Source organism: Chiloscyllium plagiosum, unplaced genomic scaffold (assembly GCF_037043375.1).
Source record: "Chiloscyllium plagiosum isolate Xiang-an unplaced genomic scaffold, Cpla_swu_hap1 HiC_scaffold_1, whole genome shotgun sequence".
Lineage (NCBI taxonomy): Eukaryota > Metazoa > Chordata > Chondrichthyes > Orectolobiformes > Hemiscylliidae > Chiloscyllium > Chiloscyllium plagiosum.
In genome coordinates, this window is record NW_028270139.1 from 55,762,617 (window position 1) to 55,782,803 (window position 20,187).

At 42.0% G+C, this 20,187-nt stretch overlaps 1 protein-coding gene across 3 annotated transcripts in view; it reads left to right on the forward strand.

Moving 5' to 3' along the window:
• Nucleotides 1-20,187, forward strand: part of stim2b (stromal interaction molecule 2b) — a 144,157-nt gene that overhangs the window by 26,078 nt on the left and 97,892 nt on the right. For all 3 annotated transcript variants that reach the window (XM_087987005.1, XM_087986995.1, XM_087987008.1), the window contains one exon: nt 2,056-2,186. In XM_087987005.1, the coding sequence (XP_087843131.1) occupies nt 2,124-2,186 (63 nt within the window). In that variant the 5' untranslated portion in view covers nt 2,056-2,123. The remainder of the gene's footprint in view (nt 1-2,055; nt 2,187-20,187) is intronic.

Sequence of the window (20,187 nt, forward strand, 5' to 3'; positions counted from 1 at the left end):
TTACACTGAGGGTTTGACTGTTTGAAGTTTCCTTACTGAAATGGCAGTGGATGCAGAACCTTTTAAATCTGTTTAAGGCAGAGTCAGCTCATAGCTGACAGGGCCCTCTGCCAGGTCCAACCTATCTGCCGTACTTCAGCCTTCACTCCCTCTCTTTCCCACAAGAGCGATAGGATCCTCCTTGACCTCACCCACAATCCCACCAGCATTCACCTTCAGAGAATCATTAGCTGCCATTTCCATCACATCCAGTGGGATGCCACCACTAGACACACGTTCCTCTCCCCTCCCTTGACAGCCTTCTGCAGGGACCACTCCCTCCTGGATACCCTGGTCCACTCATCTTTCATTCCTAACATCCCCCCCCTCTTAGCCCACGGCACATTCTGCTGCAACCACTTGCCTATTTGCCTCCTCCCTCCTCCGTATCCAAGAGCTCAAATGCCTTCCAGGTGAAGCAGAACTTTACCTGCAGTTCACTGAATCTAGCCTACTGCATTTGCTGCTCACAATGTATTCCCCTCTACATTGGGGACTGCTTCACAGAATACCTACAGTCTGTCTGCAGAAAGGACCCTGAGCTTCCAGTTGCCAGCCAGTTTAATGCACCACCCTGTTCCCTGGCCAACATCTCTGTCTCAGGCTTGCTGCAGTACTATAGCGAAGCTCAGTGCAAGCTGGAACAGCACCTCATTTTCAACTTGGGAACTCCTACAGCCTTCTAAACTCAATATCGGGTTCAATAATTTCAGAACTTGAGGCGCCTCCTCCCATGTCCTTACCAGAATTTCCACACACCAGGCCTTGTTTTCACATGGTCAGTTATTACAGACAACCTATTGTTAGCCTCTAATAGTCCCCATTACAGTTATTTGTTCTCCTAAACTGACTGTTGTCCACTCCTTTGTTTTCTGTCTGCCCCTCTCTCTCCTTAGGCTGTATCTTCACTCTCATTTACTCTTATCCCCTCACTTCCCACCTTATCTTCTGCATAAAAACATTTTTCCTCACTACCATCAGTTTTAAGGAAGGATCTTTGAACCTGGAACGCTAACTCTGATTTCTCTCCATAAATGCTGCCAGACCAGCTGAGCTTTATCCAGCAATTTGTTTTTTTTTTCTGATTTCCAGCATCCACAGTTTTTTTTTGTAGATAGATTATTGATCACCAAAGGGATGAAAGAATATCTCCGGTATCCAGAATTGGGATTAAAATCTGACCAACCATGATCTTATTGAATGGTGGATGAGACTTGAAGGGCCAAGTGGCTGATTCTCTTGTTCCAAGTTTATAGATTCTCAGATATTAGTGAGGGAGAATTTGGAGGTTCTAGCTTTTAACTTGCTCGAATCTGATACTTCGGCCCCCGCTGAGTGGTTTCTCAGGTTTTATTTTTAAACTTTGTGTTATGGTATTGAATACAGCTGAGTGGCTTGCCAGTTGTTTCAGAGGGGAGATGAGAATCCGCCACACTGTGGTTGATAAATGTGCGCATCAACATTTTCCATTGTGACAATGTCTGTTTATTACTATAATGGTGACTACCTTTGAAACCATATTGTGCTTGTATCATACCTTCCCACACCAATTGCAGCACTGAAGAGAAAGGTGTGATCACAATGTGGCAAATTTTTTAATAAGCTGGTAATTATCAACGTGAACATGAATGTTTATAATTAAAATAGCAGAATGGAATAGATTACTTCAAAATGTGAACTGAATTGTGTCTATGGGCCCTTGTCTTGATTCCTCTCATCCCATTACATCGCCTCATTTAACAGAAGGCTCAATGTAGTGTTGACTCCTTATGGAAAATGGGTGATTGGATTACAGAACAACCTTGATTATCCAAATGAGACGGGCGGGGAGTATTTTGTTAGGATAACTGAGTTCGGGTAACGGATATTTTGGATAATGGGTAGCATTTTTACGAGACCTTGAGATCTTGTTCGGATAATTAGAAATTCAGATAATTGATGTTCGAATAGTCGAGGTTGTTCTGTGTATATATAACCTGCAGATCACATTCTTATGTCTAATCCTTACACTTGTAGATAACTGCACTACTTTGAACCCAGCATGCCTGAATGAGGATGATCGACACTGTCTTGAGGCTATTCGAATGATACACAAGCAGATGGATGATGACAATGATGGCGATGTTGACGTGGAGGAGAGTCATGAGGTAAACCAAAATTATAAACTTGGAATAGTCCAAAACCACTGTGGTTGAGTTTCATAACTTGCATTTAAAATGGCATTTGTAAACATCTGGTCCTCAAAGAGTTATTCCTTGATGACTTTGAAGAAATGCTTTGTCTGGTCCTGAGTCATGCAATCTTGGGTTCCAGGCACTCTGTTGAGATGGCTACAGAGGAACCTTGATTATCTGAAGAACATGGGTGGGAAGTATTTCGTTCAGTTAATTGAATTCTGGATAATCGAAAGCTGGATAACATAGTTTAGCCAAGCATTGGGACCATGTGTTCTTGCCGGATAATCCGATATTCGGTTAATCGATTAGATTAGATTACTTACAGTGTGGAAACAGGCCCTTCGGCCCAACAAGTCCACGCTGACCCGCCGAAGCGCAACCCACCCATACCCCTACATTTACCTCTTTAACCTAACACTACAGGCAATTTAGCATGGCCAATTCACCTGCCCCGCACATCTTTTGACTGTAGGAGGAAACCGGACCACCCGGAGGGAACCCACGCAGACGCGGGGAGAATGTGCAAACTCCACGCAGTCAGTCACCTGAGTCGGGAATTGAACCCGGGTCTCTGGCGCTGTGAGGCAGCAGTGCTAACCACTGTGCCACCGTGCCGCCCACAATCGAATGTTGGATAATTGAGGTTCCTCTGTAATTACAGCCAGAGATATGGTAAAACATTATAATTGGCCTCCGTGTTTGCAGGCAAGGGAAAAGAAAAATGCCTGAGCTGTTCTGTTGGTAGCTGAATCCTTGCACAGGTATTTAATTGATAGATTGGTATGGACGCTGTCTCAGGAATCGTGGGACTGATTTGTTTCATTTAATCGTTCATTAATCAGAAAGTACTGCAAACCAAGCCATGCAAATTAATAAGACATTTTTGGTCAAACTTCTTCCAATAGTTGTGTTGCTTGTGAGTAATTCTTTTATTTATGATTAGAAATTACATTGTAGCATGATAAACACAAAGAAGTCAATAAGTTAAATGATGAATCTGTAAGTTTTACCTTAGAAACCCTTGTATCCTTTCTCTGCAGAACCTTTCTTGAGCCCCACGCTAGAGTTTTGCCAATAGTGTTTAATTGGCCTGTTCTGCTGGTACTGGTTGAGCTTTGAGTATAGGTCACCCGTCGTTTGTGACCAACTGGAGACTACCATTTTTATACCTGATTAAAAGCATAAGCTTAGAAAAACAAATTTTTGCTGAAATAAATAAATGTACATATGTTTATATTCATTCGTCTGGTGTGTATTTCTCTTTAATTTTTGGAAATTTCAGGAATAAGTGTTCAGACCATATTGCAGGAAAATTGCCTAGCAGGCAATATTTAACTTTGTACCAAAGGTCTTATTTGGGTTTTGGGACATTTTCAATAGTGACTTATAATGCTAGTTGTTTTTAACTAGACTTAGGAATGCATTGACCATCTATATTGATGAGCAATTTAAATATGTTTTTAAACTGCAACTCTTTGAGTGAAAATTAGTTAAGATTCATACTCCCTATGTGTTAGCAGCAAAATCTAAATTTCCAACATTTTTTAGTTTTTCAGTTTAAACCTGCATTGAATTGCACTTTATATTTACGCTCACATTTTTCATGTCACTTACCATCAGTGGAATTTCACAGCCTCAGTGAAACAAAGCTTGATGCAATGTATTCTTTCCAACTTTCCTCCATTCCTGCTTCTTCTAAAAGTGTAGGCCCAGGTAATCCAATCAGGGTACTTTTGATCAGTGCTTCTGAAACTTTTTCCCACTAGGATTATATTTTGAGGCTTGAAAATTGTTGTCCGCCCCATGTGAGAGCTGAGAGGTTGGGAGGAAGGGAAGGGTCTAATGTTAATGTGGGATGCAGTTATTTATAACTCCTTCAGAGCTCTGTGGTGACAATCACTCTCTTGGTTCCTTACCCCCACTTTAAGAGGCCCTGCTTTAGATGAATTGTGCACTAGAGCCTCCTGAATGGACACCTGATGTTGTGAATCTGTCCAGTAATCCACAATTTCAGTAGTGGGGAAGTACCTGGTAGAAACCACGCCACCTTTTGCGCAGTTTTTGTGTTATGTGATTTTTAATGTCTACAGTATAGCCAGCTACTTTGACAACTTCTGTGAAAGGTTATGTATGTAAGGCAAGTGTAGGGTTAGGTGCCAGGTGGGTGAGAGGCTTAGGCCACCAGTTGGGTAGTTGTGGGGGTGAGGAGTCAGGGATTCAGCTTGGTCCCAGCATGCAACTCCAGTATGGACTTCTCTCTGGCCATTAGAATACCTGAGACCTTGGACAACTGCTGGGGTTTGGCTCCACAGATGTCAGCAGATCTCTGATTTCAATATTATCATATAAGATGAACAGTTGTCAGTATTTTATTTCAGCCCAGAGGAGTTTGCAACAGATTCCAGTGTTGTTCTCAGCTGAGTGTGTAAGAGATTCAAAGTCTGCATTGGCAGTGAATAGGAATTGGGTTTAGTGTTGTTACTTTTCTTTCTTCTTTCTTGGGGCTGAGGTATCTGAATCCAGTTATAACAACCCAACTGTGTCCATGCTGTAATGTCATGACCCTGAATGAATTGTGAATCAACTCTTGAGATCGCCACCTTTGTCTGTGTGGTCCACTTCCTTCAGAATGTGCTGTGTGATTGGTGGGTCAGAGATGTACAAGAATGGTGTAGCATAATTTCACTTGTCAGGATTTCTGATCCTACTTTGACACCTCCTCCTTCCAAAACCCCAGAGAGTACTGGGTACTTCTGTGGGCATTAATCCAAGATTCTGTCCAATCTGTGGTACCGATTGCTTTGCTAGTTTGTGTTTTTGTTTTATTTCTGCCATTGTTTCACTACAAGCTTGTGAAGTCACATTTTGAACTTGCCTAGTCCATTACATTCACAAGATGATGTTTTACTGTTGTGCTGAGCTCTTTGAAATATTGGCACGATTACGAGTGTGGTAATATCCTGAAAGTTGCATTCTGCCTCGCAACTAATGCATGTGTAAAATTAATGATGTGCAAAACTAGTTAGAGACATGGAAGGCTAAGTGTTGGTGAATAACTTAATTGCTACACACTGCTTTCAAAGACCTCTGATTACAACTCAAAACATTGAGAACTTTCAGAATCTCTGAAGTGTTAGAGCGCACATGGAGGTCATTTGGCCCATTATGCCTACACTGGCTCATTAAATAAGCATCATTAGTTAGAGCCAGTCTCCTGTTTTTTCTCCATACCTTGTACGTTACTTTTCACAATATTTTGCACAGATAATTTCAGTGCCCTCTTGAATGCTCAGTTGAGCATGCCTCCACCTCACTTCCATGCAGTACATTCTATACCCTAGCCACATGCTGAGTGGATAAAGTCTTTCCTCACTTTGCTCTTCTTTTGCAGATCACTTTAAATCGATGCCATCTTGTTCTTGTCCCATCTATGAGTGGGAATAATTTGTCCCTATCTAGTCTCTCCAGCCCATTCTTGATTTGGAAAACTCCCATCAGATGTCCCCTTAGGTTTTTTTCTTTGAGGAGAAAAGTTAATGTATCTTTGTAAAATAAGTTCCTTGTCCCTGGAACCATCCTTTTAACTGCTTCTGTACTCTTTCCGATGTGCTCACATCCTTTTACTAATATGGTGCCTAGAACAGTACACAATGCTCCAGCTGAGATCTACTGTGTGTTCTATAGAAGTTGAACATCACCTCCTTGCTCTTTGTATTTGCTGCCCTAATTGATAAAGCCAAGGATACTGTGTTCTTTACTTACTGCTTGCTCTACCTAATCTGCCACTTTCAAAGCTCTGTGCACAATGAATCAACGTGGCAAATTTGATTTTTACCTCAAAATACATACATTTCAGTCTTTTGATTAATCTTTACCTTAAGCATCCACCATATTTCCAGTGTAGGAAAAGCTTCCACTGGTAGAACTTCTTCTATATAGCCTTTGTAACTTTCATTGGTTTTGTGTTTGCTTAAATTCCATGCGTAATGCCACTGTTTGAGTAACTACAAGGATCTTAAATGCCACAAGTGTATGATGCCAGTTCCTGTAGCAGTAAACACCACTTAAAAATGTTTTGTGGGATTTGTACACTGTTTATGTGCTGTAGGCATTGAATATTTGACTACCATGGAAATGACATAGACACATGTAAATCTGATGTGTAATGGTAATAGTGTCAATAAAATCTGTTGTAAAATGAGAACACTCATAACCAAAACTCATGATTCATAGCTTAAAAGGCTTTACTATGGAGGAATTATAAAGTTGAGTCATTTGGAATGTTTTATTACATTTAAAGGTACACTATATATACACACGCATGCACAAGTTGTTGTTTACGGTGTGTCTTTCTATGGCATTTCTGCTGTAATTAATGGAGAGAAACCCTGCAATGTTATATTTCCAACTGTTGTTAGCCTAGCTACAGAGACTAAGGCATCTACATTTGGTTAATAGAATCCCTACAGAGTGGAATTAGGCTATTCAGCCAGTCGAATCTATATCAACCCTCCGAAGAGCATCTCTCTCTCAACGCACACGCACTCTCCCTGTAACCCTACATTTTTCATGGCTGATCCACCTAGTGTACGCATCCCTGGACACTATGGACAATTTAGCATGGCCAGTCCAGCTAACCTGTGGAAACCCATGCTGACACGAGGAGAGTGTGAAAACTCCACACACAGTCACCCAAGGTTGGAATTGAGCCCATTGCCCTGGTACTGTTAGGTAGTAATGCTAACTGCTGTCAGTTCTCATGCAATCTCGAGTTATAAGAAATTATGCAATAGCCATGCCATTTAAACTAATGGGACTGGAATCACGTTAGAGCCAATTCATTTAAGGAAAGTTTGCATTCTACAAATAGCGTTCTAAATTCTTCAAAAGAGTTAAAGCCAATTCGCGTTGAAGAAACATGCATTATAGAAGTGTCGACCGTACTGAGCCAATGATATTAAGTGATGCCTCAAACAGCTTGGTGCTGCAAAGGCTTTGGGCTCTGGAACATTCCAGTAACATCATTGATGACTTGAGCTCCAGAACTAACTTTACCCATAGCCAAGGTGTTCCACTACAGCTACAACACTAGAACCTATCTAAAAATGTGGAGAATTGCACAGGTATGTCCTGGACACAAAACGAAGGATAAATCCAACCTGGCCAATTTCCGCCCTATTGGTTTACTCTCCATGAGTAAAGTATTAGAAGAGTCATTGAAACTGCTAAAGAGGATCATTTGCAATGCAACAACCTGGTCACTCACTGACCTAATTTTGTTTTTGCTGGGACCACTCAGTTCCTGATCTCATTTTGACTTTCAACTAAAAATGGACAAAAGAGTTAACTCCAGAGGTAAGAGGAGAGTGACTGTCCTTGACATCAAGGCAGCATTTGACCAAGTACAGCATCAGGAAGCTAAGCAAAACTTGCATTGTTGCATATTTTATACAATAAATCAGGCAAGTCTGAGCTCTCACTTGGAACACTATTTTTAATGAAAATTTGTTTTTTTTCAAAATATGAAACATTATTATAGAATATCATTGACTAGAAATATATTTGTCTCAAACCTTTTGGAAAGAACACTCTGCAAAGCAAAGAAGGGAAAACAATTGCATTTTCAAAGAGCTCAAGCTTGGACCAACTACCTTTGCCCCCTCTCTGTTTTTGGAAATCCTTCTTATCAAAGTGTGACTGTGACTGGAAGTCATCTTTACCACATGTGAAGATTACTAGCATGACTGGGAAATTGGGTGAGTGGTAAGTGACAGAAAGTAGGGATAATGGGCAGGTACTCCAATTGGAAAGATGTGACCAGTGGTATCCCACAAGCATCTGTGTGAAGTCCACAATTATTTACATTATTTGTTAACAGCTTAGATAATAACATGGAAAGCCACATCACTAAATTTGCTGAGGAGACTAAGTTAGGCAGCACTGTAGATAGTATAACTGGTAGCATAAAATTACAAAGGGATGTTAATAGACAAAGTGAATTGCCAAAACTGTGGCAGATGGAGTTCAATGTAAGCAAGACTGAAAAAGGTTAGATCATTCCAGATGATATGAAGTTAAATGCAGTAGAGTTCCAAAAAGACTTGGGTGTTTAGGTACATAGATCATTTAAATGTTACAAACAGGTGTGGAAAATACTCAAAAGCTAATAAACCTTATACCTAGAGGATTACAGTATACGGAAGCAGAAGTTATGTGGCAGTTATAGAAAATTCTGGTTAGATCCGCACTTGGATTACTGTGAGCAGATATGGGCAGTACTCCTTAGGAAGGATATATTGGCCTTGGAGGGAGTACAATGTAGATTTACAAGAATGTTACCTGGACTTCAGGGGTTAAGTTATGATAAAAGATAATACAAATTAGGCCTTTGTGTAGAATTTAGGAAGGGGTAATCTGATCAAAGTTTACAAGATATTGATAGGAAAAGACAGAGTAAGGGGAGAGACAGAGACAGAGAGCATATATCCACTGATTGAGGATTCTAGAACTTATGGGCATAGTCTGATGAAAAGAGATGTTAGGAAGCACTTTTATATATAAAAGGTGATTAGATGTTTGGAATGCTTTTCCACAAATGGCAGTGGATGCAGGATCAATGTTTGCTTTTAAATTTGAGAGAAATTTTTGTTAAGCAAAGGCATTAAGGGCCAAAGTCTGGTATATGGAGTTAGGCCTCAGATCAGACATGATGTAACTGAATGGAAGAATAAGATTGAGGGGGCTGAATAGTCTATTCCTGTTTCTGAAGGGAGTATTTAAATCTGTACCACAATCTCCAGAAAAACCACTTTAGCAAGCTAAAACTGACAGCAAGACCCATTGTCCCAAAAGCTTGTATGCAAATTGACTATGAATAATTTAACCGTTAATTAGCCAGAATATTTTTAAGAGATACTGCAGCGTTTTTATTCTCAGATTGGTGGTTCTGTGTATATATGTGTGGTTTTTTTTGGGCAAGAAACGTAGTTCTGTATATTTACGCAGTTTAAACCATTAGTTAATAATCTTTTATATTTTCCTATTAGTGAGTTTTGTTTGTAATAAACTATTTATTTAGATTAATTAAAGAACTTGGCTGACTTGTGTATAGCTCAGTTTCAGAAATAATCTAGTCATAGAGATGTACAGCATGGAAACAGACCCTTCAATCCAACCCGTCCATGCCAACCTGATATCCCAACCCAGTCTAGTCCCACCTGCCAGCACCCGGCCCATATCCCTCCAAACCCTTCCTATTCATATACCTATCCAAATGCCTCTTAAATGTTGCAATTGTACCAGCCTCCACCACTTCCTCTGACAGCTCATTCCATACACGTACCACCTTCTATGTGAAAAATTGCCCCTTAGGTCTCTTTTATATCTTTCCCCTCTCACCCTAAACCTATGCCCTCTGTTTCTGGACTCCCCAACCCCAGGGAGAAGACTTTGCTTATTTATCCTATCTATGTAATATCACTTTTTAAAAAAAATCCAGACTTTGTTACAAGCACAGGAGTGTGACAAGAAAGGGAATCCGTTCACCCTCCTAAGACCACTTTAGTATATTTACAGTAGAACATGTCTTAGTGTAGCAGGAAGACTTGTATTTCTACACTGTCATGATTCTGTGAATTTAGCACTAAATAGTGAATCTTCTAGCTGCTGCTACTGCGTACTGCTGTTTACTGATTGCTTGGAGACGCTGGTGTGGCTGCTGATTTGTTTTCCAGTCATTGGTTTTTGCAGCTGCTTTACTAGTTTGCAGCATAGTACTCCAGATCTGTTGTTCTCTTATTCTGCAGCTATCATGTCTTGTAATTTTTCATTCTCCTACATCAAAGTTACTGTATTGAGTGTTAAGGTTGGTGCAAATTGTGAAGTTGTATTTGTTATCAGAGGCAATATACAGCTATTTGCAGTGATGGTGGATATCACAGCGTTTCAGGGTTAAATGACCTTGCAAAATCCATTGGTATTGTAAAGACCAGCTCATAGTGTGGAATTTTTCCCAGCCTTTGAGCCCTTGATGAGAAACGTGGGAACCTACAGTGAGAATCTTTTAAAAATCTGCTACTTGACATGGAGAGAAAACATCCAATATTCCTATTATGGTTTCTATGGGAAGTTCTGAATCTCATAAGTAAGCAGCAATCGCCTTATTTCCATGCATTTGCATCTCATCAGTGGCTAATATCCCTCATATTTATGTGCAGTTTATGATTCTCCCATGGACTGGGATTCCAGATGGTGCTAATTCCTGATGTGAAAGGCAGAGCAGTTACCTGGTGGATGGAGTTCACCAGTGGCTTTTCCAGCAATTCCATCTTAAAAGACTTTTCACCATCATGTCATTGTACATTCCATGGGTAGTGACTGACACTATCCTTCATCTACAGAATTTGGCATTAGCAAAGCATCCACCTCACCATGTCAGAAAGTCCAATCTCAGAACAGCTCGTTTCCGCATTTCACTGTATTTGTGAGGCTTACCGACACCTAATATTGCACTGCTCCTGCCAGGTCACTTTGTGTCTAGGAGCGCACACCCATCCCAGAATCTGTGCAGGACACATCTCTGAACTCTGTTTTTGAGTGTTCACTTTGCCCATTCTTGAATGTTCATAATATCTGACAGAGTCTGAGAGGTTTACAGCACGGAAACAGGCTCTTCAGCCCAACTTGCTCATGCCACCCAGTTTTCACTATTAAATGCGTCACATTTGCCTGCGTTTGGTGCATATCGCTCCATACCTATCCCATCCATGTATTTGTGTAAATTTTTCTTAAATGACAAAATTATACTTTGTTCCACTACTACCTTGGGCAGGCCATTCCAAGCACACCCCACCCTTTGTGTGGGGGAAAAAATTGCCCCCTCGACTTTTTCGTATCTCTCCCCTGTCCCCATGCCTTCTAGTTTTAGATTTCGCTACCATGGGGAAAGGGCACATGCGTTGTCTTTTAGCACATTGCTGCTTCATTGAAGACGTATAGGCTCACAGCATCTCTGAATCACAGAAGAGGCCCTTCGGCCAATCAAGTCTGTACCACCAAAACTGCGCTAAATCTACATTAGTCCCACATCTCAGCACTTGAGCCACAGCCTTGTATGTTATGACATTTTAAGTGCTCATCTGAGTACTTTTTAAAGGTTGTGAGGTACTCATCTCAACCATTCTCCCAAACAGTGCATTTCCTCAAATTCACCCTAAACTTCATGCTTCTCACCTTTAAAATGTGCCACCTTGTTACTGACCTGCTTTGCCATTTACAGCTGCTTTTCAAGGTTCCCAACATTGGGCAGTCAAAGGAGGAGGAGTGTTATGATAGAGCATGGTGCTATGTGAAAATCTCCCTACAACAGTGTCAGCAGGAGTCATGGCAAACACATGGCATGTGCTTCAACTAAATAGCCATGACTGAAAACCAAAGAGGAGCAGTACTCGGGGAGTGATGGTGTTAAAGTACAGATTTGAGATGGCCCAGCGAATCCCTTGTGGACTCAACCTGTAAGCCTCTCTTAGTTCGTCTCTGAGGTCGTTCTGTTTGGTAGTCTGGAATAAAAAACCTCTCACAGACAACTTAGTTAAATTTTAGTCATCCCCTTTATTTACCAATAGCATCACTGTTACAACATAAGACTGATACCTATAAGTTAAACTAACTAGGTTCTAATAACCCAGGAGAGTAGGATGTCAGCGCTCCAAGACCCCTAGCAGACTACTCTGCTGTACTGTCACAAACAGGCTTCCTTTATACAAGAAGTTTACAAAAAACACTGCATGTTCTTAATTAATCAGATAACAGTGAAAGACAATAATTCGTAAGGAAAAGTAGTTAATTGACAGATCTGTGTGCACTTGACTGATCACTCCTACAGGCCTAGAGCTATCCGTCAGGTGGGAAAAACAAATCGAGCCGAGTTAGGTGTCTGCTGGTGAGATATGTTCCTATAAAGAAGTACCAGTCTAAAATAAGTGGGAGATGTCATAAGGTAGGCAAAAGTGAGGACTGCAGATGTTGAAAATCAGAGTCTAGATTAGAGTAGTGCTGGAAAAGCACAGCAGGTCAGGCAGCATCTGAGGAGCAGGAAAATCGACGTTTTGGGCAAAAGCCCTTCATCAGGAATGAAGGCAGGGAGCCTCCAGGGTGGAGAGATAGATGGGAGGTGGATGGGGCTGGGGAGAAGGTGATAGGAGGGTGGAGTGGTTACATGGGAAGCAAGATCGGCTGGTAGGACAGGTAATGTGGATGGTGCTGAGCTGGAAGGTTGGAACTAGGGTAAGGTGGGCCTTGCACAGCTCGCATGTCTGATACCCTTATTTTACGAAATTGCAAGGAGGGCAAACTTTTGACTTTCTCTCTCTGTCATATCCTTTTGAACACTCAAGTCAGAGATTAGTTTTAAAATAGTGATGGAAAAGGGTAGACCAGATCTAGAAGTGGAAGTTCTAAATTGGAGAAAGGCCAATGTTGACCGTATTAGGCAAGAACTTTCAAAAGCTGATTGGGGCAGATGTAAAGGGATGGCTGGAAAATGGGAAGCCTTCAGAAATGAGATAACAAGAATCCAGAGACAGTATATTTCTGTTAGAGTGAAAGGAAAGGCTGGTAGGTATAGGGAATGCTGGATGACTAAAGAAATTGAGGGTTTGGTTAAGAAAACGAAGGAAGCATATGTCAAGTATAGACAGGATAGATTGAGTGAATCCTTAGAGTATAAAGGCAGTAGGAGTATACCTAAGAGAGAAATCAGGTGGGCAAAAAAGGGACATGGAATAGCTTTGGCAAATAGAGTTAAGGACAATCCAAAGGGATTTTACAAATGTATTAAGGACAAAATGGTAACTAGGGAAAGAATAGGGTCCCTCAAAGAACAGCAAGGCGGCCTTTGTGTGGTGCTGCAGGATTCTATTCGATTCCCTATAGTGTGGGAACAGGCCCTTCGGCCCAACTAGTCCACACCGACCCTCCAAAGAGTAACCCACCCTGACTCCTCTCTATCTGACTAATGCACTTAACACTATGGGTAATTTACCATAGCCAATTCACCTGACCTGGACATCTTTGGACTGTGGGAGGAAACCGGAGCACCCGGAGGAAACCCACGCAGACACGGGGAAAATGTGCAAACTCCACACAGTTACCAGAGGTTGGAATTGAACCTGGGGCCCTGGTGCTGCGAGGCAGCAATGCTAACCACTGAGCCACTGTGCCGCCAAGATAGGGGAGATTCTAAGTGAGTATTTTGCATCAGTATTTGCAGTGGAGAAGGACATGGAAGATATAGAATGTAGGGAAATAGATAGTGACATCTTGAAAAATGTCCATATTACAGAGGAGGAAGTGCTGGATTCTTGAAACACAAAAGTGGATAGATCCCCAGGACCTGATCAGGTATATCCTAGAACTCTGTGGGAAGCTAGGGAAGTGATTGCTGGACCTCTTACTGAGATATTTGTATCATTGATAGTAACATGTGAGGTGCCGGAAGACTGGAGGTTGGCTAACGTAGTGCCACTGTTTAAGAAAGGTGGTAAGGACAAACCAGGGAACTATAGACCAGTGAGCCTGATGTCGGTGGTGGGCAAGTTGTTGGAGGGAATCCTGTGGGACAGGATGTACATGTATTTGGAAAGGCAAGGACTGATTAGGGATAGTCAACATGGCTTTGTGAGTGGGAAATCATTTCTAACAAACTTGATTGAGCTTTATTTTTTGAAGAAGTAACAAAGAGGATTGATGAGGGCAGAGCAGTAGATGTGATCTATATGGACTTTAGTATGCTATTCAACAAGGTTCCCCATGAGAGACTGGTTAGCAAAATTAGGTCTCATGGAATACAGGGTGAACTAGCCATTTGGATACAGAACTGGCTCAAAGATAGAAGATAGAAGGTGGTGGTGGAAGGTTGTTTTTCAGACTGGAGGCCTGTGACCTGTGGAGTGCCACAAGGATTGGTGCTGGGTCCACTATTTTTCATCATTTATATAAAATTTGGATGTGAGCATAAGAGGCACAATTAGTAAGTTTGCAGATGACACCAAAATTGGAGGAGTAGTGGACAGTGAAGAGGGTTACTTCAGATTACAGCGGGATCTTGATCAGATGGGCTGAGAAGTGGCAGATGGTAGTTTAATTCAGATAAATGTCACGTGCTGCATTTTGGGAAAGCAAATCTTAGAAGGACTTGTACACTTAGTGGTAAAGTCCTAGGGAGTGTTGCTGAACAAAGCGACCTTGGAGTGCAGGTTCATAGCTCCTTGAAAGTGGAGTTGCAGGTAGATAGGATCGTGAAGAAGGCGTTTGGTATGCTTTCCTTTATTGGTCAGAGTATTGAGTACAGGAGTTGGGAAGTCCTGATGCAGCTATACAGGACATTGGTTAGGCCACTGTTGGAATATTGCGTGCAATTCTGGTCTCCTTCCTATCGGAAAGATGTTGTGAAACTTGAAAGGGATTTCCAAGGATGTTGCCAGGGTGGAGGATTTGAGCTATAAGGAGAGGCTGAACAGGCTGGGGCTATTTTCCTTGGACTGTCGGAGGCTAAGGGGTGACCTTATAGAGGTTTATAAAATCATGAGGGGCATGCATAGTATAAATAGACAAAGTCTTTTCCCTGGGGTGGGGGAGTCCAGAACTAGAGGGCATAGGTTTAGGCTGAGAGGAGAAAGATATAAAAGAGACCTGTGGGGCACCTTTTTCACGCAGAGGGTGGTACATGTATGGAATGAGCTGCCAGAGGAAGTGTGGAAGCTCGTACAATTGCAACATTTAAAAGGCACTTGAATGGGTACATGAATAGGAAGGGTTTGGAGGGAAATGGCCCAGGTGCTGGCAGGTGGGACTAGATTGGGTTGGGATATCTGGTTGGCATGGGCAAGTTGCACTGAAGGATCTATTTTCATGGTGTACATCTCTATAACTTGGAACAGGAAAGACGTTTTTCCCTCTGTGTGTGCCTAGCTGGCAAGGGGTAATAAGAATGCATTATAATTGACAGGACCTCACCGTGAATGTTATCACTCTGTGTCCTGTTTACACAGATTCACTGATGTTAAGGCAAATGTTCCTAATTGTCTTAGAGCATTCTGTTATCACTTGGTGTGAACAGATGTTTTATCTTCTGCATAACTTGGGTTCCCCCTTTTTTCGGGGCCTGACCCTTCCTGCCTGTCTACTTTCTAATGTGCAGCAAATGTGTTCTATAATTCAACATTACATTTTAGTCTAAATGTTTAAGGGCAAGTTCTAAGGCTACAGACTTTCTCAATGGGGTCTACGCTGAGTCAGGAGTTGTAGCCATAGTCAGTTGAACATTCTCATTTCAGTTCAGGCACTTCACTGTCACGCACTTGCTGCAGTCAGAGTTTTGGGATTTGTGTCCTTGCAGCAGGGTAGCACGGCATAGTGTTGATAATGTTGTTGGACTCCTTCAACCTTCAATCTAGTTTACTGAGTGTCTCAGACAAACCTGCCTACTGCTCCTGTGCATCTGAACAAAGCTTTTAATGGCTGTCACCATCGTATTGTCTTGGGTCTGGCCCTGAGCAGCCTGGCTGCCCTCTGAGTGTCAGTGACCTGGGACACCTTTTCTTTGACCAGCTGTGGAAATGTGCCATCGATGTTCTCACCAGAATGTGCTCCTAATCCTAACCTGGAAAGAGACCTGATTTGAGCTGAATTCTGGAGGGTACAGGCAGGTACAATCTCTAACAGATTTGTGGAGGTGTACTCCAAAGTACTGGAGGAGAAGCTGAGGGACTGACTTCTTCTGAACGGAGTTTGCGTGTCTCAGTCCCATCCCTGGTCTGTAAAGGAAAAACAGGCTATCTGTTGTGCAATAGGCTTAGAAGCTTCAGCAGAATAAGGATGTGTTAACAGAGGTGGTAATAGAAGAAGACAGCAGAATAGAGCTTAGTAGTTGCCTTGACATGGAGAGGATACTCCCTCCTTTTTTTTTTTATCAGTGCTCTGGGATCCCAGCGCTATCTGTGTGTCAGCATGCCAGTGATATGTGTGGCATCTTCAAGAGCTGTGCAGCTTGGAGAGGCAACCCTGCATGGAAATCTCGAAATTCTTGAGTGGTTCCTGAATTCCCCAGCCATGTCAAGGATTTTCTCCTGATAGGGATGAGGAACCAATTGTTAATTGCATCTCTCCCATCATGGCCCTCTGTGCCTGAATATGAGATTGAGGAGACACCTGAGTCAAAGGGAAGAGCTGTTAGTGGGGATGTAGGAGTACCAGAGATGGTGAGCTGTCCTGAGTGAGTAGGAAGTGCAGAGGGCAGGAGGGGATTCCAATTCAGGAAGATGAGGTGTGTGAGAGCCATTGCGTAGGAATTCTACATGGTGTAGTGAGAGTTGTCCTACATAAACCTTGGTGGTAATGCTGTGTGGTGTCATGAGGTTACAGAGAGAAGATGGTAACACAAGCACTTGCAGACCACAGAATATTAACCTCTTCCTTCACCACTAACATTTTTTCAGCTGTGTACAATGACTAACCCAGGCCATATTCAGGTCACACTGCTTGTGGTTGGTGCCATGCCTCCCTCCCCATAGAGACTCCAAGGGAAAGAGGATAGCCTCCCCCATTATCCCATCCATCAGAATCTCCAGGTCCCTTTCTGCAAAGGGGGCGGGGAATGCTAGCTTTCTCTCCTGGGATGTTGTGGAAGTGGTGTACACGCCTCCTGAACAATAACCATGTGATCAGCTGGAGTGTGAAGGGGGGAATAATGGGAGATTGTCTGTCAGAATCGTACTGTAGTAATCACAGGGTTTTAATGGGGGGCGCAGGGTAAGATGGATATTTCAATCTGTCAACAAAAACGTCTCAGTTTTTACTGATTCAATAACATGACCTAATCAGAAATGCATTATGATAAATCATTCTGACCATCAGGCCAGTGTTTGGTGCCTGCTGTCATGAAGTGTTAGATATCAGGCATCAGCTTTCAGACAGATTCTTCCTTTAACGCAAAACTTCCTCACTGCAGAATAGTTATTTGATGATTTGGAGAATGTCATGATTTTTAACTTGAATCGAGCACCTTAACTCATATTTTTTGTTGAAGCATTCACATTTGCTGTGCCCAGTCCACTCATTGTGAGTGTGTCCCATCTATCTTCTTGACAGGGTGGCCTGTATCCCCTGTTTGATCCCATGCACTAGCTTTAAAAGGTCAGTATAACATGTGTTTGTGAGGTGAAAATTTGAGGCTCACCTCCTGAGCTGAAAGGGCCTAAATGTGACTGATGCCATCACAACATGGGTTGGTTTTGTACACTGAATCGACGTGTACGCTGTGAACGGAGATAAATTGCTTATCTCTAAATGTTATTAGAAATTGGTGACTAACCTTCTGAGCCACTAAAGGTCTTCCTTATGTTCATCTGGTAATATGTGGTAAATATTTAAGATTTTAAATCAGTAAGAAGGAAAGTTGACTTACTGGTAGACAGTTCTTTTATCATAGGTTTGGTTGAATCTGTCAAGTTAAGCTCCCCAGTTTAGCTTGACAACTGCTGCTACTATTTTCAGTGCTGTTTCTGTGACAGGTTTAGGAATATGATGCTATAAGAGATTTCTCCAGAAGTGAGAGATGCTGAAAACTTGCAGGACGTTTCTTATTCTACAAATAGGGGCGGCATGGTGGCTCAGTGGTTAGCACTGCTGCCTCACAGCATCAGGGTCCCAGGTTTGATTCCGGCCTCGGGCGACTCTGTCTGTCTGTGTGGAGCTTGCACATTCTCCCTGTGTCTGCGGGGGTTTCCTCCGGGTGCTCTGGTTTCCTCCCACAGTCCAAAGATGTGCAGGTCAGGTGAACTGGCCATGCTAAATTGCCCGTAGTGTTAGGTGCATTAGTCAGAGGGAAATGGGTCTGAATGGGTTACTCTTTGGAGGGTTGGAGTGGACCTGTTGGGCTGAAGGGCCTTTTCCACACTGTAGGGAATCTTAAAAAAAAACTTTTAAAAAGAAAGGATTTAATGAAATGAATATTGGTCCTGTAGACAGTGTGTCTGGAGAAATAATAAGGGAAAATATGGAGGGGCAAATGAATTGCACAGGTATTTTGCAGCAGATTTCACTACAAACAATACAATTAACATCCCCGAAGCAGTGATTAAATCAGGAAATGGAAAGGAGGGAGGAACACCAACACATAGCAATCACCAGGGAAGTGGTATTGAGTAAATTGTCAACATTGTGGGCTGATTGATCCTGATGGGTTTCATCCTTGGTCTGAAAGGAAGTGGTTAGTGAGCTGGTTGATGTTTTGGTTTTATTTTTCCAAAAATACCTTAATTCATGGAACGTCCCATCACATTGGAAAATAGAAAATATATCTCCTCTATTCAAAAAGAGTGGGAGACTGAAAGTGGGAAACTCACAGTTAGCTTAGCTTCGATAAGTCTTACAAACTTTTATGACATTATAGTTACAGTAGCTCCATTAGATAAGTTCAGAGTGATTTGGCAGAGCCAGCATGATTTTGTGAAAGGGAAATTATGTTGAACCAATGCAGTTCTTTGAGGAACTAACACATGCTCTGCATGAAGAGTACAATTGGATGTGCGATAGTTAGATTTCCAGAGGCATTCAGTCAAGTTCCATCCTGGAAGTTATTGCCAAAAATAAAAGTTCCTGGTTTAGGCAGTAGCTTATTGACATGGATGGAAGCAGAGTGTAACTAGTCTTTTTTAGATTGGCACAACGTAATGAATAGGAGAAAGTGAGGACTGCAGGTGCTGGAGATCAGAGCTGAAAATGTGTTGCTGGAAAAGCCCAGCAGGTCAGGCAGCATCCAAGGAGCAGGAGAATCAACGTTTCGGGCATGAGCCCTTCGTCAGGAATCAATGTAATGAATGGTGTGCCACAGGGTTCAGTGCTGGCACCTCAACAGTTTACAATTTTTATCAATTATTTTGATGATTGGATGGTAGGTATGGTTGCCAAGTTTGCTGGTGATACAAAGGTAAATGGGAAAGTAAGTTGTGAAGAGGACATAAGATTTCAAAACAATATCGTTTAAGTGAGGGGAAGAGATCTGGTAAATAGAGTTAAAAATCACACAACACCAGGTTATAGTCCAACAGGTTTAATTGGAAGCACACTAGCTTTCAGAGCGCGTCCTTCATCAGGTGGTACGCTCCGAAAGCTAGTGCTTTCAATTAAACCTGTTGGACTATAACCTGGTGTTGTGTGATTTTTAACTTTGTACACCCCAGTCCAACACCGGCATCTCCAAATCATGGTAAACAGAGGATTGGGTGGGAAAATGTGAAATTGTCTATCTTGGTAAGAAGAACAAAAAATGTCAAAATGGTGAAAGTTTGTAGAGCGAAATCTGGTGCCTGAGTGCATAAATTGTAAAAGATTAGAATGCAGGTGCAGCAATTAATCAGGAAAGTTAATAGAAGTTTATCATTTATTGTGAGGGGGATTGTATAGAAAAGTAGGGAGTTTATACTTCATATACACAGGCACTGGTAAGACTGCATCTGGAGTGCTGTATAAAGTATTGGCGACCTCATTTATGTAAGAATGTCAGTGCATTGGAAGCACTTCAATGTAGGTTTACCAGCCTCCTGTTTGGAATGGGTGTGATGTCTGAATGAGGAAAGGTTGGACAGACTCAGCTTGTATCTGCTGTAAACTAGTAAAATAAGAGCCAACTTGCTAGAAACATAACATTCTGAGGGGCCTTTACAGGGTAGATGTGAAGAGAATGCATCCTTTTTACAGGAGAATCTAGACCTATGGGTCCCTGTTTAAAAATCAGGGACCATCCTTCAAAAGCAAAGATGATATGAGATTGTTTTCTCTTCCCATTAAGCAGAAATTGTTGGAGAAACTCAGTGGGTCTGGCAGAATCTGTGGAGTGAAATTAGAGTTAACATTTCAAGTCCAGTGACTCTTTCTCAGATGGAGGATTGAGAGTCTTTGAAGCTTTGCTTCC